We start from the raw sequence: 27,875 nt of genomic DNA, 5'->3' as shown, positions 1-27,875 counted from the left end.
ATATGTGAAAGTATTTGGGTAGTATGAAAAAAGGCATGGGGTAAGTTGAGTGCAATGGGGAAATGCTAAAAAAAAAAATAAAACTAATTAGGGAAAGATAAAAAGGAGTAATAATCTCATACAAATGAGGTATAAAAGAGAAAATTAATACAGAAGAAACTCACAGTGGGAAGGGCAGGACAGTGCTGGAATCTTGCTCTCATCAGGAATTGGTTAAAGAGGGAAATACATACATATATATATATATATATATATATATATATATATATATATATAAAAGGACAAGAAGAGAGGGTGAGGGGAGAGGATAAAGGATTTTTACATAGGTGGGTAGATTGAGGAATAGGAAGACAAGGGAGTGGGTAGAAGTAAAAGCAGAGGAGTGAGGGTACATAAGGTAAATAAGTTGAGAATGATAATGAGGAAAACTAGGAAGAAAATACACAATAAGTAAATGTAGAATGTGAATGGGATGAATTTACCTATAAAATGGAAATGGATAAGGAAATTAAAATTTTGAATTCAACAATATGTGGCTTTCAGGAAACATTATAAAAATGAGAGATACACAGATAAAATAAAAGGCAAGAGTTTATTGTGTAAAAAAGCAGGGATAGTAATCATGATCTCAGACAAAGCTAAAGTTGAAAGAGAATTAATAAAAAATGAAAAACAGAGAAACTAAATTTTGTCAGCATTATTATTCAATATTGTTTTACACCATTTAAAATACCAAGAAAATATAAAATACCTGAGCATATACCTGCCAAAACAGACACAAGAACTATATGAATATAAACATAAAATTCTTTTTATACAAATAAACTCATATGTAAATAATTGAAGAAATATTATTGTGTATGGGTAGGTAAAGTCAATATAATTTTTAAAATAACAATTTTATCTAACTCATCTATTTATTTAATGTCATTCCAATTAAACCACTAAAAGTATTTTATTCAGTTTTTTAAAAAATCATTTGGAAGAACAAAAAACAAGGAACTTCAAAGAAACCAGGGGAAAAAATGTAAAGGAAATAGAACCAGACCTTAAATTATACTTTAAAAGAGAGTATTGTTGAAGTGTGAAAAAAAGATAGTTTAAATTGTTTCAAATTAAGTACAATAAATTCTAAGATGGAACAAAATTAAAATCAAATCCTAAAGGATTTGATATCATTCCTAATAGGAGTTAAAAAAGGAACGTAATACTAAATGAGATAAGACTTAAGAGAGAGAGAAAAAAAGGAAAAACAACAATTCCAGGAGGAAAAAAGCCATATAATCGTAGATAGTAGTTAATAAGAGAAGAACATTTAAAAATACAAATTGCTAATGATTCATACATAGATGTGTGTGTGTGTGTGTGTGTGTGTGTGTGTGTGTGTGTGCGTGCGTGTATGCATTCATTAACAAGCCAGTAGAAAACATTAACTTACAATTCTTCAAAATTCAGTTTCTTCTCATCACTGATGGGAGCATAATTCCAAGCTGTTTCAATAATCCCAATATAGTAGTGCCTCTCTCTTGCCCAGACTTGGGTACTGTAGAAAAACAGAAAGCTGACAAGCAACAAAAACTGCATTTTTCAGGCTTGGAACCTAAGAAATAATGAAATACAAACTGAACCAGGACATTTTTATCTCAGAGTTTCCTCCTTTATTTGCTGTTTGACACAGTTTAATATTGCACAACAGTCAACTGCGGCTTCAATAAAAACAAATACCAATTTTCCTTTTTTTCTTTTGGTCCAATTCTCAGAAACAAGCTGGGGAAAAAACCAAACCCAAAATAACCTTAACAAAAAAACCAAAAAACCAAACTAGGTCATTCTTTGTCAATCCATTCTTATTACTAACAAAATCAACCATTATTGTTTTAGGAATTAGAGAGTGCTTAACTCTATCCTTTCTTTCATTTATATTGGCAGGGATCTTTTAGGTTTTAGCTGTAATTCCCACAGTGCTATGCACACACTAAATAAACAGAGATGATAGAAAATGAACCCAAACATGTAACTGTTAGTCATCACCAGGAAAATGATGGAAAAAACAGCTTGTTTACTTGACAATATAAAATATACTATTTAGAATACCCAGACTAATTGAAAATGAAAGTTTCAACATATAAAGCAGACCCACTTTGTGTGATCTCCAGAATAAATAGCCATCTCCAGAATAAATAGCCATCAAAAAGCACAGGGTTAGCAAAGTTCCCGGGTTAGTGCCCTATGCAACTATCTAGACTTATGCAACTATTTTGGAGTTCCCTTTTGGTACTGGGCACTTTTAGTTATTTCTTAGCCAATTGGTCATGTCTGACTCTTCAAGGCCTCATTTGTGGATTTCTTGACAAAAATCCTGGAGTGGTTTGCCATTTCCTTTTCCAGCTCATTTGACATATGGGAAAACTGAGGCAGACAGGGTTAAGTGACTTGCCCAGGGTCTCACAACTAGTGTCTAAAGCCAAATTTGAAGTCAGCTGTACCTGACTCCAGATCCAACACTCTACCCGTGACTCACCTAATTGCCTTGCTGGATACTTTAGCAATACTTAATAAGTATTCAAATTCATTAATAAACTCTAATGTATTGACCCTTTCCTCCCAAAAGCAATGATCCTCTTTCCCACTCCCTCCTAATCATACTCAAGTGGAATGTAAGCTCCTTGAGGGCAGAATCTGTTTTATTTGAGTCTTTGTGGTCATGTAGTCTGAGTTCAAAAGTTTTTTGAATTGAATTACCAGTAAATAAAAAAAAAAAAAAAAAAAAAAAAAAGCTTTGTAGATCTATAAATCTACACTTTTTTTGGTCTTAGTCTAACTTATAAAGATAACTCAATAAGAAATCAATTTAGTAATAACAGAAATGTATAGTTTTATGATTTTGTAGTTGTAGGGGAAGGTTAAAATAGACTATAAAGCCCCTCCATGGACCATGCTCAGTTACCCTTCCTGTTTCTGATTGACCATGTAAATGCTTTAAGACCTGCTCCTTGGTGTGTGATGGTATCCCAAAACTGAGAGGACTTTTTTGAGGAGCTGTGCTATGAGGTGACAATCTGGAGTAGTGCCTTGATTCTCTCCCCACTTGTGACAGTGGCAGGAGATTGGGGTGCTATGCCAGATATAAAAACCAGGCAGCTTCCTCTTGGATTCTTGGTCATGGCACTCTCATGTCCAAGTAGTACATTCTCTTTCTAGGTTCCCCATGGTGGGGGTCTCTGGGATGAAGCTGTGACCTTTCATCCACCCTGATGACACTCTTGCATAAAGCATGGTCTCAAACAGAAAAGTTTGTTCCTGGGTTTTGGGCTGTATTTTTGCTCCATATTTCCTTTGCCGAATGAATGACTGATCGTGGAACATCTTGCAGATGTATCCAAGCTTGAAGGTGACCTTCCAACCAGCAGCTGGAGTTCATTGGTGGTAGAGAAAACTTTTGCATCTGAGAATGTGGCCACTGACAGGAAGATTGACCTAAACCTGATTGTTTTACTTACTGAACATTATTTAGACAAGGCAGAGGTGAAGTGAAATGTAAAATGTCTAAATAGTAATTATTTTAAACTACTTTATCTTTTGATAAGGCTTAAATATTAGCCTCCCAATAGTCTGAAATATTAGTAATATCCTGAATTCAGCTTTGTTTGTTTTGGTTAGTATCCCCTGTGAGTTTTGTTTGGTTAACATTTCTTATGTGTTGAAATAAATTAACTGTCCCTTATATAACTCATAGTGTATACTGACAATGTCTTTCCTCTCTTACTTTTGGGATATATGATGTCTTTCCTCTCATATGAGCCATAACCTAAACCTCAGCTTCTTAAACAGTGGGTTGTGATCCCATATGTGGTCTTATAACTGAATGTAAGGATCACTAAATTATGATTTATTATCAGTTAATGTTTGATTTGTATTCCCATTTTTTATACCTATATCCTTATGGATTTGGAACAATTTCTCTGGTGAAAAGGGGTTGTGAGTAGAAACAGTTTAAATATAAATATGATCTTCCCAAAGATGTTTTATGAACCAAATAGTGTGAGACAAGGGATTTCCCATTCATTAGAGATCAGAGTCCTTCAGACTGAACCAGATCTAAACTGTATCCCTGAATATAGAATAGGGAATGGGCATAGTACCCCAGTCCATAGAAGCAAAGAAGTAGTTCTTTGAGTTTAGATATTGTTGTTCCATTTTTCCCCAGTTTGTTAAATTCACAGCTCAAATGCGCTTTCCTAACTTGAAATTCAGCCTCCAATACTTACCAGCTGTGTGACCCTGGACAAGTCCCTTCACATTGTTTGCCTCAGTTTTCTCATCTGTAAAATGAGTTGGAAAAGAAAATGGCAAATCCCTAGAGTATCTCTGCCAAGAAAACTTCAAATGCTTGGTCACAATGACCAAATGGGGTCACAAAGAGTCAGAAATAACTGAACAATATTATAGACTTTTTGACCTTCTAGGTTGATACTGGATCTGATAGTCATTTTGTGATTCCAGTCACTCTCTTTTCCCTCTTTCAAGCTATGATTCCCAACATGCCTTTGAAGTGCAGAGGGCCTAGAGCCAGGGTCCTTACCTTATTTAGTATCTTGGACTTTTGGGTAGTCAATCTGGTGAAATATATGAATCTCCTCTTGGAATAATCTTTTTAAAAACATAAAATTCATAAAATTACAAAGGAAACAAATTTTGTTGAAGCACATATCAAAATAGAAAAAAAAAATCATGAATCCCTGGTTAAAAACTCCTGGAAGCCAGTTTTGGGGAAGGGAAATAAAGAATGACCACATGTGGTTGAGCATTCACTCTGTTCAGTATCTTAAACACGGCTTCTAAAATGTGTCAGCTCTATAATCTCTTAGGCAAGTTTAGCAGTACACTGCATGGAGTGCTGGGTTTTACAGTCAGGAAGATCTGAATTTAAATTCTGCCTAAATCAGTAGAGCATTATCTCAATAACTGAAATTATGAAATAATTTTTAAGGCCTCAGATTCTCCATTTCACTTTTACAACTAGCTCAGTACTTTCAATTATAACCCCAAACACAGAGCTTAGGCCATTTTTGAAACAGATTTCAAGTTTTGCCTGTGAATAATATTGGATTGTGACCCCACATAAGTTATTCAATCTCAGTATCTGAAGGAATTCTGTAGCATTGTACGTTACATCACCAAAAGGTGATGGATTTCTTCAGGATATGGACATTTTTCTTGCCTTTCAATCAAGTACAACAATAAACAGCATCTGCATTCATGGAAGGAATTTCAACCCTGATGAAAGCAAAGGCTCACATTAAAAAAAAAAACCCCAAAACAAAAAACAAAAATAAAAGGTTACAAGATTCTTTAAGAAAGTTTTGATCAAGGATATAAGTAGGGCAGAGCAAAAATAGCAGCTTCTTTGTAGTCCACCCTAGAAAGGGATATATGGAAGAAATCAGGACACAAGTCAAGGTGATTGATTAGCGGCACTCAAGATCATACTGTTACTTGTGACTGTCCACTTTTTCTGTAGCATGTGGATCAATTCTTGCCCATCTTGTTGATTAAATAAATCAATGTTTATGAATTAGGCTTTTGTTTAAATAGCACAAAGCATATTCTTTCACGCGCTTAAAGACAATACTTTCACACTGGCCAAAATGCTAAAAAAGGATGCAGCAATCTTATTGGTTATGAATAATATGAATTATTATGAGTAATAATTGTTATGAATAATAAAGACAAGCATATGGGATGGAAATGGAAGTATGATTCTGAGAGGGGATTTACGAAACAGTTTATTGGAAAGATACACATTTCACTTTATGTGTCTTTTATTTAGTCCTTTTGTTCCCATTTGAAACAACTGAGGGCATTTGACTAATCAAAAATTTGACTGATTAAAAAGTCATATTAGACAGACAGAATAGCTTTAGTTGATCCATTCCATGAACTCCTACAATGGGGTCAAAACTAACTTGTTGCAGGTAAAATTCTTCAATAAGAAACTGAAAAAGATGTCTTTCAATTTATAGTAATAGCAGAATTTCAATGTAAAACAGCTAACCGTGATACTTGCCAACAGTTAGATGCTCCAAATTGTTTTCTTTTTACAGGAAATTGTGTAAGGAGTTATGTAACTCCAGAATTTTGTCCAAATGTTCTGTCACACACAGAACTTTGATAACTTAAAGGCAAGGTGAAAGCTTATTTGCCATTAACCTTTTGGGGACCTAGAAGACATTTTAATGTGGCTGGGTACAGTACTGACATGACTATTTTTCTTCCTTTTTTCTTGATTCTAATCAAACCAGTTTTTGATTATTCAGTGATTGGTGGTGACCTATTTGCCGATAGCCTTTTGGGGATCTAAAAGGCATTTTAATGTGGCTGGGTGCATGCAGTACTGACATGACTATTTTTCCTCCTTTTTTCCTTGGTTCTAGTCAAACCAGTTTTTAATTATTCAGTGACTGGAGGTGACCGAGTTTGTGAATTGTCTAGTTGCTGTGACTACTCTCTGTGACTACATATTGTGTGACCCTAGACAAACCATTTCACTCCCTTATGTCTCAATTTCTTCATTTATGAAAAATGAAGAGATTGGCCTGGGATGATCTCTGAGGTCCCTTGAAGATCAAAATTCATAATCTTAATAAGCAATCCTTGAGCATTCCACTAAGGTAAGCCTCTGGAATGTAACAATTCCACAAGTAAGGAAATGAAGGGATCAAAAATAAATTTAGACTATTTCTCTACCCATTTACAAAAGATTTGATGTGGTGGAAGTTTTAACCCACTAGCTAAAATTGACTGTTTAAAATTATATGAGGATTGAAATTATCATGCCATTTTTTTCATTAATTCAACAAGTATTATGTAGCTACTAAAGACTTGTACTGTGAAAAAGGAAAATCGTTCCTGCCTTCAAGAAGTTTATGTTCTATTTGGTAGAAATAACATGTACTCAGAGAATTAAGTACAGATTATAAATTTTTTGGTTGGGAGGAAGCACTAACATTCTGGAGATCAGAAAGGATCTTTTATAGGAAGGATCAGACACTTAAACTGAATTTTGAGGGAGGCTGGGAATTTCAACAGATGAAGGTTAAAAAGGAGAACATTTCAGGCACAGGAAGTGCAAATTCCTTGTGGAGGGAGAAAAAATATTGTGAATTTTTTTTTGCAGGAATGTAGACTATATAGAACACATATGGAATGAGTCCAGAAAAGATAGGTTGAAGCCAGGGTATGAAAGATTTTAGGTGAAAGAATTTATATATGTTTTTACTAGTCTTTAGAAGCTTTTTCTTCAATAGGAGAATGAAATGGCCACATTTGAGCTTTAAAAATATTTGGCAGCTACATAAAAGATATATATACATGTGTGTGTGTATTTGTATATACATAATATATAAACATATGCATATACTTATATATACATAATGTATGTATATAATATACATATATACTCACAATGCATATACACGTGACTTAGTAGAGTGCTCAGCTTACAATGAAGTGCTTAATAAATGCTAATTTAATTGGAAATATTCAAAGTATGTTGGAATGGAAGGCACGGCTTTAAAAGTGTTGGGAAATGAAAATCACTCTGAAAGAATTTTGGTAGTTTGATGGGATGAAGAAAGGAGGCAAGAAGACTGCATCCAATATTGAGACTGTTCTGAAGAGATGGATAATAACTATATAATTTTAAATTATTATACTAGAATTTGTATCTTCTTCAGATAAACACAACTGTATTTGCCTGCTGTGCAAGTTTTTCCTATCATTTTTGTCACTCATTATCCTTAACAGCAAGGGTGAAGCAGTGGATAGCGTGCAGGGTCTAGAATCAGGAAGAACTGAGTTTAAAACTGTCCAAAGACACATTCCATGTATGACCGGGTCAAGTCATTTAACCCTATTTGCTTCAGTTTTCTCATTGGAGAAAGAAATGTCAAATCAAAGAGTCAGATGTAGCTGAAACAATTTAAGAACAATAAACTAATACTATCACATTCCTGTGATGTAATCCCACTGAAATCTCCAGGAGTTTATTCTCAAAGCTTAGCAAGAAAATGTTAATTTTATTTATTTTTAAGCCACTTCATTATTAATGATTACATTCATAATTTTATTTAACTCCTATTTTTTTTTGCAGGCTTGAGTTTTCAGTTTTCTTCGACTCTAATACCATCGATGTGAGCTCATTAAAATCTCTTCATGAAGCTTTTTGTTCTGCAGGGCAAAGAGATTAAAAGAAGCTCCATATTAAAAAAAAATACCCAGAAACCTAATTTACTTTCTAGGGTATGGAATTATGGAATAGTTATGCATATTTGAAAAGAAAGATTATATGGTCTAACTTCTGTAGTCATTTTTTGTTTTGTTTAAAATGTTGTTCCGTTACCCATCAATTGGACAATGGTTGGGTAAATTGTGGTATATGAATGTAATGGAATATTATTGTTCTGTAAGAAATGACCAGCAGGATGAATACAGAGAGGCTTGGAGAGACTTACATGAACTGATGCTGAGTGAAATGAGCAGAACCAGGAGATCATAATATACCTCAACAACAATACTGTATGAGGATGTATTCTGATGGAAGTGGATTTCTTTGACAAAGAGAAGATCTAACTCATTTTCAATTGATCAAGGATGGACAGAAGCAGCTACAGCTACACCCAGAGAAGGAACACTGGGAAATGAATGTAAATTGCTTGCATTTTTGTTTTTCTTCCCAGGTTAATTCTACCTTCTGAATCCAATTCTTCCTGTGCAACAAGAGAATTGTTCGGTTCTGCACACATATATTGTATCTAGGATATACTATAACCAATTTAACATGTATAGGACTGTTTGCCATCTGGGGGAGGGGGTGGAGGGAGGGAGGGGAAAAATTGGAACAGAAGTGAGTGCAAGGGATAATGTTGTAAAAAATTACCCAGGCATGGGTTCTGTCAATTAAAAGTTATAATTAATAAAAAAATAAAATGTTGTTCCATGGAGCCAGCTCGGTAGTACAGTAGATAGTGGTCTGGCTCTGGAGTCAGGAGGACCTGAATTCAAATGTGTTCTCAGATCCTTGCTAGTTATGTGAGCAAGTCACTCAATCCTGATTACTCCCCAAAAACCAAATCAAGTTAAATAAAATCTCGATTCTTAAACCGATAAATACTTTGGCGTTTGCTAGTAATCAATCTTTCCTCCTATAAAGTGGTATCTGTGTCTATAATGTGCAGGTTGTATTCCAAAAGTTGTTTGAAACTGGAAAGTATCTTCTAATAGGAACCTTTTAGGGCAGGCCATAATCTGTTTGATTCATGACACATTTTTAGGGACTTTACCTTTATTGCTTATAAGACAACAAAATCTGAGAAGTCATCCAGATAGTATGTCCCATTAATATTCATGCTACCACTAATATCTTATGACAAGTGAGCCTATATTTTCTTTACATTGTGAATGAAATTGGCTTCTCGGAAAGAGTGAATGTCTCTTAGCCTAAGCAGAGAAGAGTTTTTGGTGATTTAGAACAGGTCATCATATTGAGTAGGATGTGAGAGAAGAAGAGAACAAGGGGGTTCTTTGTCACTCTCTGGGGTAACAAGTGGTCAGCAATGACCAGAATTAGAATTGAATTCTAAAATCTAAGCTTTCTGAATATTAGAACTTAATTTCTTAGCCCTGCTACTGAAGGAAGATCTTTGTGGTTTGCCAAGGGAGATTCTTGATGGACAGTGAAGACCTGGAGTTGAACCACCTGAGAAAGTTTTTTCAGTCCTCTTGGCCCCAAGGTCACACAGGAGTTTATAAAGCATCCCTAGCCATTTACCATTCTGAAAGGTTGCTATCAGGTGAAAACTATTCTCCCCTGGGACTGAAGAGACATTCATTTTAATAAATACATGTGTATGAAAAGGAGTTATATTTACCTCTGCTGTGATACCTCCTATCACTGAACTGACTGAAGGAAATACTGAGACCTTAAGTCACTGGCCCCATTGATTAAATGTCAGAGATGATAATTAATTGGGTTTAAGGCTTCCTGACTCTAAACCTAACTCTTCATATACTGTGACATTATTCATTCCATTACTACATCTAAAGCCAATAAGAGTAATAATTTCTGATAATTAAATACCACTTTAAATGTCTGCAAATATACATTATATATATATACTATATATAATTTGCATATATTTACTAAAAAGAGAGTTCATAGAGTAATGGAGATAGTTTTCCATTTTGAATGCCCTTGCAATGTGAATCTCCATGGATCACAGAACCACAGATTTAGAGCTAAAAGAGACCTTACAAGTTAAAAAGAAGAAAACTGGCTTCATTGACATGTAAAAAAGAAGAAATATACCAGAGGCTTTCAAAAAGTCTGTTTTTGAATTTGAGATGAATAAGAGTTTTCTTTGTTCTTATTCTGTCTTCTTTTTGTAATTTTCCAAATAGATGTTCTAGAGTTAGTATGTCCAATCAAAATAAATAAACATGCACCATTGAAAGTTTATGTAGATACCTCTCTGTCCCCAGAAGAGATAAAAAGGCACAGTAAGCACAGTAGAATGTGTTGAATAGATGTTTGTTATATTATAAATCTTGGCACTTGTTCTATAATCATATTTTGTGGTGATGGTGGTGGTTGTTAAAACCTGCAATTTCATCATTCTAAGGGGCATCCAGTGTGGAAAATTCTTTCATCCATGCAAATGAATAAATCCTTCATAACTGATAGAGAGTTTAAGTGATTTGCCAAAGGTCAAACAGCTGGCAAGTAGCAAACATGGAATCTGATCCTGTTCTTCCAAATTTTGAAGTGGATCCTTAATCCATTATTACACAGTGATTGGTTCTCAGAAAGTTCTATATATCTATCTTGGATACTTTAAAGCTGTATTCAGAAGATCCTAGATGTAGAGCAGGAAAAAATGTTTATTGACTGAGAGAAGAGATTCCCCCTCATATTCAAAAGTAATCTCTGGGAGGAGTCTCACTGATTCTTTAAGGACAGTGGCATAAAAAGGAATGGGACAGTGAAACTTACTCAAGTATTTTAAAATGTTAACCACAAACTGATGTGTGTATTTATACCTCAAGATCTTTACATTATTATAATTTTCTTGGGACAGACATTAAACTGTTGTGATTACAGTACCATTCAAGCACCTTAATTGTCCTTACCTTTTCTTTCTAAAACAGTGTAAGTGCTTTCCATCCCATGACTAAGGTGTCTAGTAACATGACAATGAAATAACCAAGTCCCAGCATCTTTTGGGTACATTTGAACAATTTTGAATCTTCCAGGAACAAGGTCATAAACATCTGAGCGATAAAATCCAGCACCCTGAATGGGAAAAATGAAATTATATCAGTGAATTTATTCAAGGTAATTCAGGTAGTAGCATACTCTTTATATTCTCTTTATATTCTTTTAACCTTATCAGAGTTTCTGAAACACAAGGTTATATTAAGGTTCTTATGGCCCCAAGTTCTTGTAGTCACTTTAGAAGATGCATTTTTAAAGAATATAGGATTTTGTAAGGAAACAAAACCTTGAAAAGTTCATTTCTTTCATTTTTTGGGAAAATCAAGATTGACAATAGCATGTCTCTTTCTCTTTGTGTATTATCCTGTGCTTAATTTTCAAGGTCCTGATGAATTTGATCCTATTTTATGACTCCTCCTACTTCTCAACACAAATGCTAATTCCATCAGACTTCCTTGGAACCAGGTATATGCAGTGGTTCCCTCTTTCATCTCTTTGCTCATTGTATTAGAATTTCCTTGTCACTGTTTTCTTACCCTCATTCAAATTCTACCCATTTTTCAATGCCTAGTTCATTTTCTCCCCTTTCAGATAACTACTCCAACCCTAATCAAGATGTCTCTCCTTTGAACTCCTGGATTGTCTCTTCAACTGGATTACTAACATCTTGAACATCCCATGTCTTTGAATTATTCTAAGTTGTTTCCTCTCTAATTTGCTTTTGATTTATAGTATTTTAAATAGCATTTGATAAATACTTAATTGTTAAGTATTAAGTATTAATTAAAGAGGACTCAGATTCAGATCCTACATTTGAAAATTCCTATCCAAATGACTGGAGGAAAATCAATTAAGCTCATTGAGCCTCAGTTTTCTCATCTATAAAATAAAGGCAAATTGGCATATGCCCACAATCTCTACTAATGAGGAAGTTGAGAAAAACTAATGGATTGTTTAGGCTCTGGAGCTCTAAGTTGCAGTAGATTTGAACCCAACTGGGTGTATGCAGCAAGACTAGTACCAATATGGTGAATTCCCCGGAGCTAGAGGACACTAGACTGAGTAAGGAGGGGTGCATCAGTACAGCTAGAAATGGAACAAAACTTCCATGATGACCACAGTTCAGGGTCCCATGAATGGTTGCTGCTCTTCTACTCTGGGATAGATAGGAGAACTCAGCCTCTAATTAATTAATTGATTGAGAAAAATTAAAAGAAAGAATGAATGAATAAAAATGAAAGAAATTAGACTAGATAACCTTTGAGAACTCTTCCACCTTTAGATGTCTGATACTATGTATTATTTCACAGTTTCATACAAATCCATCAACTAATACAGAAGGCATCAGAAAAATAACAAGAATCTGTGGCAGGTGGGATATGTACCTTATATCTGAAGCTGTGACCATGGAAGTGAACAGTGTGGATATCCATATTACTTCCCAAGCCAATCAAATACCAGTTCACTGTATCTCCAATATGCATTGTCAGACCCTGTGTGTTTCCATTAAGTCTTCCATTAATTGCTGAGAGACAAAAACATTATCAGATATCTTTTAAAAATAAGGATATGAAATGATAGCTCATTTTCTAAATATAGCAAATAACTCAGAGGCAGTAAAGATTCTAAAGCTGGATAACTAATTCTTTAAAAAAAGTCATTCCATTCATTCATTCTTTTTTTTTTTTTTAAGCCTATACTACTAGAGTTTTCTTGAGGAAAGCAAAACTAAGGCTGTTTTAGCATTATCTGTTGAATTTTGATCTTTTGGTAAAAAAAAAAAAAAAAGAACCTTTACTTATATTCTCTATTCATTAGGAAGAACACTAAAATAAGGATATGTAAGATTTATCTTATAAATTCTATAAGAGTTGTCAAATTGTATCACTGAGTTCTTTATGCTGATTAAAAACCCAGTCTATGTGCATTTAAACACTTATGTGTATACATATATTGACATATTCAACAAGTAATCAGGAACCAAGGAGAAACTTCAATTTCCATTTATATTGTTGACCTGTAATATCAGCATTCATTGTCATATAATGCTCAGTTTCTGCTATATAAAACTGACGGACTTTTGCTCTATGTTTCTGACACAAAGTATTTGCATATATGACTAAATTTCTCTGTATGTGCATATATGTGTACATTTAATTTTTTATATATCTTTATATATCTGTACATATATAAGTATATACAAATGTAAAATATTTTAACAATTTCAAAATAGTATTAGAAAGCAATTCCAACTAAAATGAAACTGAATGTTTCATATAAATTTAATTTAATGAATATGAGTTTAGTTTAATTTTAATTTTATAATTTTAACTTTTAAAATAGAAACTCAAAGTGGTAGGTAATATTTCCTCATTTCTATTTGGATTATTCTATCCAGGGAGTCTACCATTTTTGTTTCTGAAAGAATTTGGGGGACCTATTAAGTTGGATGACTGTATGAATGAGGAAAAGAGCTTCTGTGTTTGTAGTTTTATTTCCATAGAAAGATCTGCTTTTCTGGTTTCTGGATCCTCACTCTCCCTTTATAAAGAAAATTGGCTATTATCGACTATGTCATCTGTGAAACAGTATTACCATGCATTTGGTTGCTCAAAATAAAGTTTGGATCAGCTTTTTTTACTTTCTCTGGATGTGGAGAATACTTTTTGATATTTTCATCAAAGTACCAGGATAGGTTCTCATCAATAATCATAAAGAAAAGAAAAAGATTAACAACATGGCTAACACCATGGTCCATGTTGACATTTCGTTGACAGACTATCAAAGGTCCGACTAATCCACTGTAGAGATCCTGAAAACACAAATCAGAAAAACAAACTAAGTTATAAGGTATAATAGCAACTAGCTGTGATAGTTCAGGGCCTCCAGTTAGGAAAACCTAAATTCAATCACTCTTTTCTCTCATTTTTGTAAAGTGGGAATATCAGTAGCGCTTTCCTTACAGGATACACAAAATGTACAAAATAATGTTTGTAAAGCACTTAGCACAATGCTTGGAATATGGTAAGCATCTAATAAATATTTGTTACCTTTATTCCAATGATATCAAAAGAACTCCAACTAGATCTAACTGAGCAATTATGTCTATGTATTTAACATCTGCAGTTCTTTAGCTGATGGAGAGTAATGAAATGTGAAGCCATCTTAGATTATGCAATCGAAAAGAGAATTAAATCTTTCACATAAGGCTTATTCTTTAATGGAATCATCTTAAGTCTGAGATATTAAATTTATTCATTCCTCAACCAATCAACAAGTATATGTGTATGTATTTGTGTATATATATACATAAAGAAAGCCTCCTATGAGTCAGGTATTTGGGACAAAAAAAAAAATGACACAGTCCCTGTTCTTAGGGTGTTTATATTTTATGGTTTCTTGGTAATCATTGTATGATCATTGCTTTCTATCTTTATTTTTTCTAGTAAATTTATTTATTTTTAATATGCATTGCTTTATGAATTATGTTGGGAGAGAAAATTCAGAGCAAAAAGGAAAAACCACAGGAGAGATTAGAAAAAAAGCAGAAAAAAAAAAGAAGTGAACATAGCATATGTTGATTTACATTCAGTTTCCTTAGATCTTTTTCTGGATGCAGATGGCATTTTTTGTCCAAAGTGAATTGGGATTGTGTTACATGCTTATGTGCCTATCTATCTATCTATCTATCATCCACCTATCCATCCATCCATTCATCTATCTATCTATCTATGCATCCATCCATCTATCTACCTATCTATATTTTTTTAAAATCATGGACAACTTACCTTAACTTTATCTACAGCTGAAAAGTAAACCCAGGGTATGCAAGCAGAATCATTTTGAGTAGGCCCGGATCTTTCAGGAATTTTCCACTTATAGACTCTTATTTCTCCTGTTGAGGCAAATTTGTTTCAATTCAACAACTATTTATTAAATACCTACAATATATTTAATTAATTATATTAATGATTACATGTTAATAATAGTTAACTGATTAACCTCTCCCCTCCATATCATATAATTCTTCTTGTCTTTCAAACCACAGCTCAATCATTACCTTCTACAGTGAATCCTTTCTTAGTCCCTACCACTGCTACCTCTTCCTCTCAAACTATCTTGTAACTAATGACTTTATTTTAACCTGCCACTTACTTCTCAACATCTTGCAAGCTGGTTTATACTAATATAAAATTCTCTTTGCAAATCTAATTATAGGTAGATGCTTATTTGCAAAGTATTTAGAAAAAAAATCATCATCCAAATGTAATTTCTAACCTTTATCCACCCCCCCCCCCGCATTCTATGAATGAAGTATCTTCCTCAAGAATGTTTTATGTTAACAGACATGTAGATGTGTGGATTGCTTTTCTTTTTCTTTTTGATTGCCCAACTTAGGGTTGGGGATGCTTGAATTCTAGTCTTGCCTCAGATACTTTTCAGCTGTGTGATCTTGGGCAAGTCACTTAATTCCTGCCTCAATTTTCTCTTCTCTTAAATAGGATAATAATAGCATTGCATTCCCAGGATTCTTAAGAAGATAAAATGAGACAATATTTATAAAGTACTTTGCACATCTTAAGATGTTTCATATATGCTGGCAATTACTAGTAATGTTTATCTGACCTTCATCTTATAAGATTTTGTTGGGTATAATACTCATCATAAATCATTCTGTGTCTTACCTCAACTAAGATTCTATTTCACTTCATAGTATGAAGTTGACTCTTGGTTCCCCAAGAATTCAGAGGAAAATACAAACTCTTTAAGCTCCTCACAAAGTGGAAAGATTCAAGAATGGGCCCGTTCTTGAGTCACACTAGTTATGTGAGAGAGATTCATTAACAGAGGAACCAAAGACCCAGAGGCATTCTCAGGGACCACTTAAGAAATCAGAGTAGCTTTATGATTTCTTTTTGCTAGAAAAGAATCCTTATACAGATGAACTCTTAAGGATTTAAGAAAGACTTCTTATCCTAGATGATTTGTCTCCCCAAGCAATTACCTGGTTTTGTTGGAGGAACAGTAGAATAATCTCTTTTCACTCCATGAGCATCAATAGAATAAGGCCTGCTGGCCAGGTTTTTAAAGACAATTCTAATTCTATCTCCAACATTTGCCTTAATTGGTGGACCTAGTGGGAATAAACAAGAGAGAGACATTGGTGTTATTTCACTTAAGATATAAATGTTCAGTATTGGATTACTTGCTGTCTAAGGGAGGGAATAGGGGAGGGGGGAGAAAAATTTGGAACACAAGGTTTTTTAAGGACGAACGTTAAAAACTATTTTTTGCATGTATTTTGAAAATAAAAAGCTATTGTTAAAAAAAGGTCATAGACCCTTACAAAATAAAAATAAAATAAAATATAAATGTTCAGTACCAACCCTTCCAAACTTAAGCATAGTGATTTTCTTTTTTATTAAACTGTTGTACCTTCAGGTACCATAAGCATCTTCCTTCCTTTGACAAAGTGAGTTTCCCCCAAAAAAGGCTAGTCCAAGACTATAAGCAAATGTTTTATCACTACTTTTCTTGCCATGCATTTCATTAAATTTTTTTGTTATTAACTAATTGTGTACTCTGGGGGTAAGTAAAAGCAAGCACATTGGTGGGGGCTCATGAAGTATGGTTTTTGTACCAGCACAAAACCATGGAGTTTCTTGAAAATGGCATAGTCTTGTCAAAAGCACCTACTCCATGAATTTGGGATGGGGTGGGGGTGGAAAAGGTATTGTCCTTGGTTTAGATCCCTCACATAATATATATATTGCTGAGGCAAGTGGGGTTAAGTGACTTACCCAGAGTCACACAGTTAGGAAGTGCTAAGTGTCTGAGACAGATTTGAACTCAGGTCCTTTTGACTTCAGGGCTGATGCTCTATCCACTGTGTCACCTAGTTGCTCCCTCACATAATATATTTTCTAAAAGTTTTCTGCAAAGTAGGGAGATTTGGGGTGAGAGGATTGGGGAGTCTGGGTGGGAACTGTAAACCTACCAAAATGAATTGCAGAAACAAGGAGCTCATTGTTGGTTTATAAATCATGGCTTTCAGCTGCTTTCAAGACTTTGGTGACCTAGATTCCACAACACCATCTTTAGAACAATTGCCTCTGTAAGAAGCATTTGATACATAAGATTACAGCCTTCCTGGGAGTTTTAAAACTGAGCCAGCTCTTTTCTCTTTTCTTTCCTAATGAACCAAACAAAAATCTCATGGCAAGGGACCAAGGGGTAGGAGGAAAGAGGAATATGTTTTTTGGCCTTTCCCTTCTATCAAAAATGTGATAAGCTACAACAATTGCTGATGAACAGAATTTCTGTCACATAATTGAAGAGACAAGATACCTTAGCAGGACAAATAGAAGGATCTGAAATCAGGGAGTCTAGTTCTAAGTCTTGGCCCTGAAATGTAAGATAATTGCAAACTTTATTGCACTATAGACAGCAATTATTATCAAATAATTATTTCCTCCCTCTTGATTGACAGGAGCTCAAGCTTGCCAGAAAATGTGATTCTGGGTAATACTGCGTTGGATTTGGTACATCTGGTCAGGAATACTGAGATAAAATTGTTTCGTTGCAGACTGGACAGTAAATAAGACCTTTCCCTACAGTAGCACAAAATTTAGGCTCTAAATTTAGGCTGTGTGTGATCCCTAAGTAAGTCTTACACTTCTTGAAGCAACACATAAAATGCTGGTCTTGCCTCAAGCCCAGATCACTTAATCTCTGTCCACCTTAGTTTCCTTACCTGTACACTGGGGATGATGTTTTTTCAAGGATCAAATGAGATAACATATAAAAGTATTTTGCAACATCAAAATGCTATAAAAATGCTATTTTTTTTCTGATTTTTCCCAACTGCTGGTTCCTTTTTTCCCTAAAGCATCATATAATTTAACTATGGGCATATATTAGCATTTATTTACTATTTATTATGCATATATTTGTCATCCTAGAATGCAAACTCTGTGAATGAAGATTATTTCACTCTTTGTATCTAGGTCCCCAGTTTCCTTAACAAATACTTGCTGACTGACTCATTAATTGATTAGTACTTTTAAATTTCAATTTAAAATTCAACACAATAAAATTTCCTTGACATTTTCTCTATTCATTTCTATCAAAGGACTATTCTGCTACCCATCCTAGGTACCCCCTCGTCTTTAAGGCATAAAGTAATGTAACAATCTCAAAGAATTGTAAAATCTAGAAGTATAGGATGAGGAGGAGGGTATGAGGAATCTCATAGATAGCCTTAAACATTAGTTAATTCTCTGAGCTCCCTTCTTTATATGAGGTTTGAGGATCTCTCCCCTCTCCAGAAAACTTTGCTGATAGCAAGAATGACAAGGAGAAGAACTGGAAGGGTAGACGAGGAAGCCAAAGGAGTAACATCCTCTTTAAAAAAAGAGAGAAAATGCATGTCAGTGTATATCATCTAATCAACTGACGATTCCTACTCTTAAAATGGGATTCACATACTTAGAAAACTTGTAAAGATTTAACTATGATTTATATGTATATATGAAGCTGCTTCTAAGTTTCATGTCTGGGGAATCCAGGATGCAGTAGGGAGAAGGACACTCTTGGATAAAAAATTGTGCTACTGCCCTCTAGGCTTGATTTAAAAATAAATTTATATATACTGAAGAAGCATTTCTAAGGCTTCTTCCAGTCTTAAAATCAGAAGAAATATTGAGCAGAAGTTTCAAAGAGGTAAATTCAGACTGTTAGAAAAAAAAGTATTAGGAAAAAAACATTTAGAAAAAAAGCACAACACTAACAAAAACACACACGTGTGTGTATAAAACAACAAATTTCATAACAACTAGAGATGTCCTTAAGTGGAATGAGCTATCTAGGAAGCAGTGGGTTCCTTCACATTGATTTTCAAACCCAGATAAAATGTCCCCTTTTCTAGAATATTACGGAAGAGATACCCATTGTGTGTAAGTTGGGCCAGTCTGAATCTCCTTCTGACCTTCAAATTAAATTTCCTATGCCATCATGATTCCTCCATTATATTGTGAGGTCCTGGAGACTAGAGACTAGTTTGCTGTTGTTGACCTTTCTTTGTATATCCAGCACTTGGGACAGTGTCTGGCATAAAATGGGTACTTAAAAATATATGTTGACTTAATTTCTAAATTTTTTCTCTTTCTATGAACTGAAAGTTTTGCATTAAATGTTCTATCCATCTCCTTCTACTTTAGATGTCTGTGATTCTATTATTACCATTTTACTTATATGTTATCTACTTTAGGTGGATAGAAGTGTTTGCAAACATGAAGTTTCAGCCTCACATATATCTATATTAGTATATGAAACTAGAAATACCTATAGCAATCCAACCTGCTTTAAAAATAGTATATGATAAATTTAGCATATTATTTTCAAAGCCATTCTGCTTTGTTATTTTTTTTTTTGAGGCAAATTGAGTTAAATTATCTGCCTAGGATCACACAGACAGTAAGTGTCTGAGGTTAAATTTAAATTCAGGTCCTTCTGACTTCAGTATTGCATCACCTACCTACCCCTGTTGAATTATATTTTAAAGAACAATAGGATGATACTGCTTATAGACAAATCTTTTCTCCCTCTCTAAGATCCAATTTCTTGATCTGTAAAATTAAGGAATTGAACTAGTGGTTCTGAAGACCCCTTCAAATTCTGGATTCTGTAGTTCCTAGGATTTTAATATTTTGAGATCAAATCTTTGCAGCTTGATATAAAGAGGGCAAGGAAGGGTTTAAAATCTCATAGAAAACAAAACTACATAATTCCAGGCAGTACTTTAGAAGCTTGAGCTAGTTAAGCACATTGGGACTGAATTATAAAGCTATCTTTGGGGTCCATTCCATGGCTTGCTGTTTTGTAACAACATCTATTGCCAGACTCCAATTTGTTGGATGATGCTCATTCTTATTTAGATCCCTAGATGGAATCAGGACTCTTCTACAATGGAATCATTTCTGGGGTTAAAGAAAAAAAAATCTAACTAGGTCATACAGAGCAATCAACTAAACCACACAGTTCAGTACCTAGCAAATCCAGATGTTTGTTTTCTTCTGTTCTTGGCTTTGGAGTCTTGAAAGCGATGTCTCTGTACTCAGAAAAAACAACTTTCTTGTATTTTGAACCAAGAAACCAACCATAAGTTTTCTCCAAAAATAAACTTGAAGCTGAAACACTGAAACAGACACATACAAACTTTAAGTCTGGTTCATTTAAACATTTAAAATAAGCAAAGTATTTTTCAAATGAAAACTTTCATGAAAATAACATTCATTCATTTATGTAGAGAACAAAGACACTATGCTAAAAAAAAACAAAAAAACAAAACAAAGTGGTTATTTCTACCCTTCTAGTCCTAAGCTTAATTTGAAAAAAGAATATTGTACTTTCATAGTTTTTATTCTGAAATGTATTTTCAGGGATAATCAAACTGATGCAATAGCTTTCCCTGTATATGAGCTCCATCTTCCACTACTGGATATTTTAGAATGCTCGGCTTCATTCAAAGCACAGCCCTTGGGCCACTTTCTTCCTATAGGTGCTCCTTCCTGGATATTGTACTTTTTTCTTCTTGAAATGATGTGCTTTGCTTTGTACATACTTTGTAATTTCCTTATCTGCAAACAGGATATTCCCTCTGTGGAATAAATGTAAGCTTTTTGAGGGCAGGAATCAGCCCTATGTCTTTGTATTCTTGGGACCACACTCAGCACATCATAGGGATTTAGTAGGTAGTTGTAGCACCCAGCTGAAAAAAGAGTTTCTAAGAAGAAAGTGAATGAAAGAAATCAAATGACATGAGAAAGAAAATTAGTAAGAATTCATTAAAATGAATGAAAATTCAGATAAAAATAAAACAGTGAGGCAAAAGTGAAAGTCCTTATACTTAGAAGGATCATAGTTTACATATTCATTAAACAGTAATAAAAAGTAAGAAGAGAGAAAGTAAACAGAAAGAGATAGAGATATATAGACAGAAAGAGAGATAGAAGAAAAGAAAGGAAGGGGAAAGAGATAGAAAAAGAGAGACAGAGAGATGAGAGACACACACACACACACACACAGAGAGAGAGAGAAAGAGAGAGAGAGAGAGAGAGAGAGACAGAGAGACAGAGAGAGAGACAGAGAGACAGAGAGAGAGAGAGAGACAGAGAGAGAGAAATATCTCCATAATCAAAGCTTGTAGAGATTTTTTTAAATCAAAGAGGGCAGTTCAGATGGATTCAAATTGAATGTAGCTTCCCATAGAATGTAAAGTTCTTGAGGAAAAGGACTGGTTTGATGTAGTCTTTGTACCCCCCACTCCACCTCCCAGTCCCTGGGCACAGTGTTTCATAAGTACTTGTTGGATTGAATGGGGGCATGTATATACATGCATTTGCTTACAGTTTGCTTAGTTAGAAGTTGGACTCACCAACCTCCCGCCTCTTACTTTTTTCCTTGCGAATGTTGCAATTCCTTTTCCCACTTTCTGCTGGGAGAATAATCCCATTCAATTTCCACTGCTGCAATGTAGTAAACCTTCTCCTCCTTATAGATGGTGTGGTCATTAAAAGGCTTTTTGCATGGTTTCACTCGGTATTTATGCTTCATACCACCTGTAAAGTGGTCCGTTGTGAGACAAGTAACTTCAAATTCCCCTAAGAAGGTGAAGAAGAAGACATCATTTTTAAGGTTTTATGATTGGTGAGTTTATTGGACTCCTCTTCCTATATGAATCTATTCAAAAAGAATAAATGAAATATTAGGTCAGCAAGTAATAAATAATAATAATAAAGGTCACTAAGCAAAATGTGAACTTTTTGAAGACAAATCTCTTTGGTTTTTGCCTTCATCTCTCTTGCACTTAGTCTTATGCCTTATTTATAAAAGGCACTCACTAGGTGCTCACAGAATTGAATATATAAAAACAAAAATATAATGAGGTAACAATTCCTTTATATTTAAAACAAACAAATAAATCAAATCCTTACTATTCCATACAACAGTAAGCCCCACTAAAAGACAAGAGATCTTTGTTCTTTTATTTTAGTTTTTTTTTCTGCTTAGGCTAAGGTGTTTTTAGGCATCATGAGTTTTTATACATTATACATTGACACCATTTTTTAGTGTATTCTTTAAGAGACCTTGTGTTCTCTTAACTCAAAGTTTTAATTTTATAGAGAATGCTCTTTTGTACGTTGGAGTATATGGACATGGAGACCCCAAGGAAGTGGAGGGGAAGAGCTCCAGAAAATTGTACATGTTTATGCAAAATATTACACAGATTCATCCAGATATTATCAAATGAACAGAATAATGTTCCAAGCCACCACTTGTGTCCTTTTGGTATTATTCACCGCAAAACACCTCTCCTTGTTCACTGCCTGTATGATTTTGAGCAAGTCACTGTTCCCTTTCAGGGTCTTTCATTCTTCATTGTTCTTTCTTTTCTTTTTTTTTTTTTGGGGGGGGGAGGGAAGTCTCCTGAAAATAATTGTGTATCTCTGATATCCATGTCTTCCCTCCATTGCTTCTTCTTTGTCCTACTGCAAAGACTATACCCTCCAAATTACAATTCACTTCTTTGTCTCCATAAACTTCTGGCTATAAGAATTCCTGGTCCTGAACAAAAAGTAGCTCCTACTGAATACGTGAGAAGAATTTCACCTGGGGAATCTGCTGTCATATAGAGAGTCCGAGAGGTTTGTGGAAACACATTGATAGTGTCTCTCCTCCATCCCAAAGAGACAAACGTGTGTCCTGAAAAATATATCCCATGAATATCCTCTTCTGATCCTATACTGAGGACATGCCATGAGATCTTGTCACCTAGGCATATATCAAGTCCTGGAAGGTTTCCAAACATGTATCCATTGATGGCTGGAAGAGTTGTGGAAAAGGAAAGTGTGTTAATTATTATTCTTTCACTAATATTTCAAAATATTAAAGAGCCATTATTTCCTTTGGATGGGTCCTCTCTCCATCATCACATGTCATATCTACTCTACAACTCAGTAGTGATTTTAGGATAGTCACCATGGCTTAAAATTTTATTCTATCATCTTGGGGTTCTTGTATGCATTATGGTTGAGCAAACTTGATTCTACTTTATAGATTTAGGATATAAAAAAGGATTTTACAGAATGTCCAGTTTTCTTCAAGGCTCAGATTATGTCCTATCTGTCAAGGCAAGTTTTTTCCCAACCCATTTAGTTGTGGGTGCTCTCTCCATCTTCCTGTAATTATCATGTACACATACACACACAGTGTGTATAAGTGTGTGTGTGTGTGTGTATATGTATATATATATATACATATATATATATATATATATACACTTGTTTAAATGTAACATACCCTAAAGAGAACATATGTTTCTTTTATATGGTAACTGTTACATCTTTGGGTACTCCCAGGAGATGGGACAGCACTATCTTGAAAGTCATCAACTACCACCCCAAGTACTTACTGACTGTATTATTCTAGGCAAGGACTCAGATTTCCAATGCTTCAGACAACTCTCTAACACTATATAGAGAAAATGCTGATTTTCCTTGGAGGAGAAAGTGTCTTTACTTTGAATTTTTCCATACCATTGGAATTCCAGGTTTACCCCTAACTCTAACTTAACTCATTCCCTCATAGGTACTCATAAATGGTCACTGGGTTTAATTGAGTGGTTAAAGTATTTCTAACCCAATCTCTAAAGACCTTGAAATGTAGACTGCAAAGAGAATGACATTTATTCACTATTTCATTCGATTATCTGATAAAATAAAAATTTCCCTTACAGTACATTTTGTTATATTTTTGGAAGTTTGGATCACTCTTATTCACTTGACTGGGACTTCCTGTGAATTTTCTAATGTTTTCATCCAAATACAGGCTTTCGTTCTCATCATATACTGTAGGTTGAAGGTAGAATTCCTTATCTATGCCTTTCTGTTGATAAAAGAAGAAAATGAAATGTGAGACAAGGAGAACATTTTCCCATACATCCTCTGAGTTTTCATATGGGCAAAATAAATGGCAGAGTAATTGAAAAAGGGATTCATTATAGATCTGACTGAATTTTCACTATTGAATTTTAAAAAATTAACAGAAAAGGCCTTATGGTTAAAAAAAAAAAAAAGATTTATATAGAATTAGGGTCAGATGGGAATGTCCTTGAAGTGAAGTGAAATAATTCTTGATTTCTAAAGGCAGAGATTCTACTGGCTCCCTGGAGGCATTTTTCAGTATTTAATCACCATGAATGACCCTCATGGAGGCTCTACTTCTATTTTAATTCATAGACTTTTTTAGGAATATATTTCTTCTTGTTCTGACCACTGCTGGAAATGGAGCACAAATGGATCTCAAATGTAGGGAATTCCTCAAGTTTCATTAATCTGAAATGCAAGAGGTCTAGAAAATAACAAAAACCCCATCGATTTCTCAGAATGATGGCACCCCATCTACTCAATTGGGTTCCCACAATACCTCTCATAGCACCATATACAAAGTGGACCCAAAATATAAGTTTTTGGTAATGATAATTATGGTTCTTTTATGAAAGATGCTTTTGATTCAGAAGGAATGTAACATAATGGACAGAGTTATGACTTTACAGTTAGGAATACAGGAAATACCTGGAATCAAATCCTGCTTCTTATACTCACCAGCTGTGTGATCTTGCCCAAGTCATTTAGCTTTGCTTGCCTCTTCCTTAACTTAAAATGGGAATGATAAGACCTACCTTCCAGGATTATTGTGAGGATTAAATGAGATAATATTTTCAAAGTACTTAGCACAATGACTGGCACAAGGTAGGCATTAAATAAATGGTTGTTATTCTTTTTTAAAGCTGTTCAGACTATCTGTGCTCACTTCTCTCTTGCTCCAGTCCTGAATCTCTGGATAGATAGATGGCTAAACAGATAAATGAGTAGATAGACAATAAGATAGATAGACAGGTAGAAAGAAAAGAAGAAAGAAAAGAAAAAGAAAAGGAGGAAGGAAGAAACAGGAAGGAAGGAAAAGAAGGGAGAGGAGGAGGGAGAAAGGAAGGAAGGAAAGAAGAAAGAAAAACAGGTAGGAAATAGGTAGATAGATCAATAGATAAGTAAAAAAAACAAAAGAAGAAATGAAGGAAGGAAGAGAAGATGAAAGAAAAATACATTGATGGATGGATAGATAGATAAACAGACAGATAGATGCATAGATACATGGATAGATGGATGGATAAACACGTGATACATAGATATATAAGTGGATGGATGGATAGATTAATAGATAAATGGATGGGTAGATAGGCAGACAAGTAGACAGGTGAACAGATAGATGAATAGATAGATGGATGGATAGATGGACAGACACGTACACAGTAGAGAGATAGAGAGATAGATAGATAGATACGTACATACATACATACATAGATGGATAGATGAATAGATAGATGGATGGATGGATAGGTGGACAAACAGATAGAGACAGATTTATTTATTCAAGGTTACATTAATATTTTGTATGAAAACTCAATTCTTCCTGATTCTCAGACCATCTCTCCATCCATTTTGCCACATTGTTCTCCTTTCTTGAATACTGATCCTTTAAAATATTTTACATCTTGACTGTGGATCATAACATAACATTCTCACTCTTTTGTTGTTTTTCGTTTGCATTTTGTTTTCTTATTCATTTTCTTTCCTTTTTGATCTGGTCTTTCTTGTGCAACAAGATAATTGTACAAATATATTTTCATATACTGGACTTAACATATATTTTAACATGTATAACATATATTGGATTACTTGCCATCTAGGGGAGGGGGTGGGGGGAAGGAGGGGAAATTTTGGAGCACAAGGCTATGCAAAGATAAATGTTGAAAATTATCCATGCATATGTTTTGGAAATAAAAAGCTTTAATAAAAAATAAAATATTTTACATCTCAACACTTTAAACAAAATAATTTCATCTTGAAATATAGAATGTGCCATGTGAAATGAGAATTTGAACCTATATCAAATGGTGAGGGTGAGCGTGCAAGTCTTTCTGTTCTGACCTAGATCTTACCTGTCTGCCATCTGCACTAAGACTTCCTTTCCTACACACAACAAGAGGCCCTGACATCCCACTGGTGACTTCTCTGACCAGGTCCAGGGCAGAGTAGTAGATGCATGTCAAGCAAGTTGGATCGGCAGAGGTGGGACCCACGGTTTCGGGAACCGTCCATTCATAGGTAAAATTTTCTCCAGGTTTTATACTTGAGGAAGGTGGAGGTGTACCTGGGAAGAAATAGATGACTTAAGAAGGGGCCAGGAGCTATATTTCTAGGAGCCAGGGTTCTTGAAGAATAGAATCTAACATTTTAAGTTTAAGTTCATTTTCTTCCTCTAATTGTAAAGAGACCAGAACTGAAAGAGACTTCAGAAGCCATTCAATTTAAATCGATCATTTTACAAACTAGGAAAACAAGGTCCAGAAAGGGTGACATGCCAAAGATTACAGAGAGATTAAGTGACAGAGCCAGGAGTCAAATTGAAGTGTTTTCTCTCTCTCTCTCCTGATCCAGGACTTTTCCCACTTTACTACTCTGACTGATCTACTGGGATGCTCAATTCAATTCAACAGATCTTTGTTGTGACTGCTCACCTCCACTGAGAGTCATGTAGTGTGATCCTTCATTGCTCTTGGTGAGCCGGACGCAGTGTGGCTGAATGCTGAGGGGATGACGGGCTCTGTTGAGGAAAGCAACCCGAACGGTATCCCCCACTTCTACCTTAATGACGGGGCCTAGAGTCAAGCAGAAAATAAGTTCTTAATCTATAATTCTTTTAAAATGTGCATGGAAAGATTGTGGTGCCTGATGATAACTGATTCTGTGCGCAATCACTATTTTTTTCCTATTTTGAGAAGCAATATAGCCTTGCAGATAGAGAGCTGGTCAAGAATATGTCAGCTCAAGACTTGCATCTGATAAAATTCTGGCTATGTGACCCTGCCAGGGGTCCTCAAACTATGGCCCGTGGGCCAGATGTGGCAGCTGAGAACGTTTATCCCCCTCACCCAGGGATATGAAATTTCTTTATTTAAAGGCCCACAAAACAAAGCTTTTGTTTTTATTATAGTCCGGCCCTCCAACAGTCTGAGGGACAGTGAACTGGCCCCCTATTTTAAAAGTTTGAGGACCCCTGCTAAATTCTTGACCTCTTGGTGTCCTAGGTAATTTTGTAAAATTGGAAGTTGTTAAACAGTAATCAATATCTTTTGACAGAGAGAGTTTTTTCAATAGAATTTCCTGATATCGATGATATTACAGGTTTGTACCACTCTCTCCCAAACCCTCAAAGTCTCCTAATTTTACCCAAAAGTCCAAGATGTCTTTCTTCGGGGCCTCTTATTTTCTTTTTCAGAAAGGAATCATCTGTGTAAGCTTGATAATGCAACTTTACGTAGGTTCCTCCAATTCTGGTGGGTCCTCGAACAAAGAAGGGAGCTGACTCACTGTGTGGAAATAGTAGAAAATGACGATTTCAAACTGCAGAATCAGAAGAAGATTCAAAAAAATAATGTAAATTTTGTCTAATTCCTTTTATTTGTCTATTCATTTATTTATGT

General features: G+C 34.7%; 2 protein-coding genes across 5 annotated transcripts in view; both read right to left on the bottom strand.

Moving 5' to 3' along the window:
- Positions 1–1,958, bottom strand: part of LOC100926484 (ceruloplasmin) — a 67,191-nt gene extending 65,233 nt beyond the window's left edge. For all 4 annotated transcript variants that reach the window (XM_023500728.2, XM_003766093.4, XM_023500730.2 and 1 more), the window contains exon 1: positions 1,439–1,958. In XM_023500728.2, the coding sequence (XP_023356496.1) occupies positions 1,439–1,584 (146 nt within the window). In that variant the 5' untranslated portion in view covers positions 1,585–1,958. The remainder of the gene's footprint in view (positions 1–1,438) is intronic.
- A 1,213-nt stretch (positions 1,959–3,171) lies between these two features.
- LOC100926221 (ceruloplasmin-like) overlaps positions 3,172–27,875 on the bottom strand; it is a 44,505-nt gene continuing 19,801 nt past the window's right edge. Inside the window, exons 7-19 of the mRNA XM_031961129.1 lie at positions 27,622–27,761; positions 26,910–27,050; positions 26,331–26,542; positions 24,067–24,217; positions 22,943–23,155; positions 21,726–21,933; positions 20,320–20,468; positions 16,278–16,406; positions 15,061–15,167; positions 13,868–14,084; positions 12,658–12,797; positions 11,188–11,350; positions 3,172–3,410 (exon numbers count right to left, since the gene is read on the bottom strand). Coding sequence (XP_031816989.1) covers positions 3,172–3,410; positions 11,188–11,350; positions 12,658–12,797; positions 13,868–14,084; positions 15,061–15,167; positions 16,278–16,406; positions 20,320–20,468; positions 21,726–21,933; positions 22,943–23,155; positions 24,067–24,217; positions 26,331–26,542; positions 26,910–27,050; positions 27,622–27,761 — 2,209 coding nt within the window. The remainder of the gene's footprint in view (positions 3,411–11,187; positions 11,351–12,657; positions 12,798–13,867; positions 14,085–15,060; positions 15,168–16,277; positions 16,407–20,319; positions 20,469–21,725; positions 21,934–22,942; positions 23,156–24,066; positions 24,218–26,330; positions 26,543–26,909; positions 27,051–27,621; positions 27,762–27,875) is intronic.

This window comes from Sarcophilus harrisii, chromosome 3 (assembly GCF_902635505.1).
Source record: "Sarcophilus harrisii chromosome 3, mSarHar1.11, whole genome shotgun sequence".
Classification (NCBI taxonomy): Eukaryota; Metazoa; Chordata; class Mammalia; order Dasyuromorphia; family Dasyuridae; genus Sarcophilus; species Sarcophilus harrisii.
This window is presented reverse-complemented; position numbering and strand designations above follow the sequence as displayed.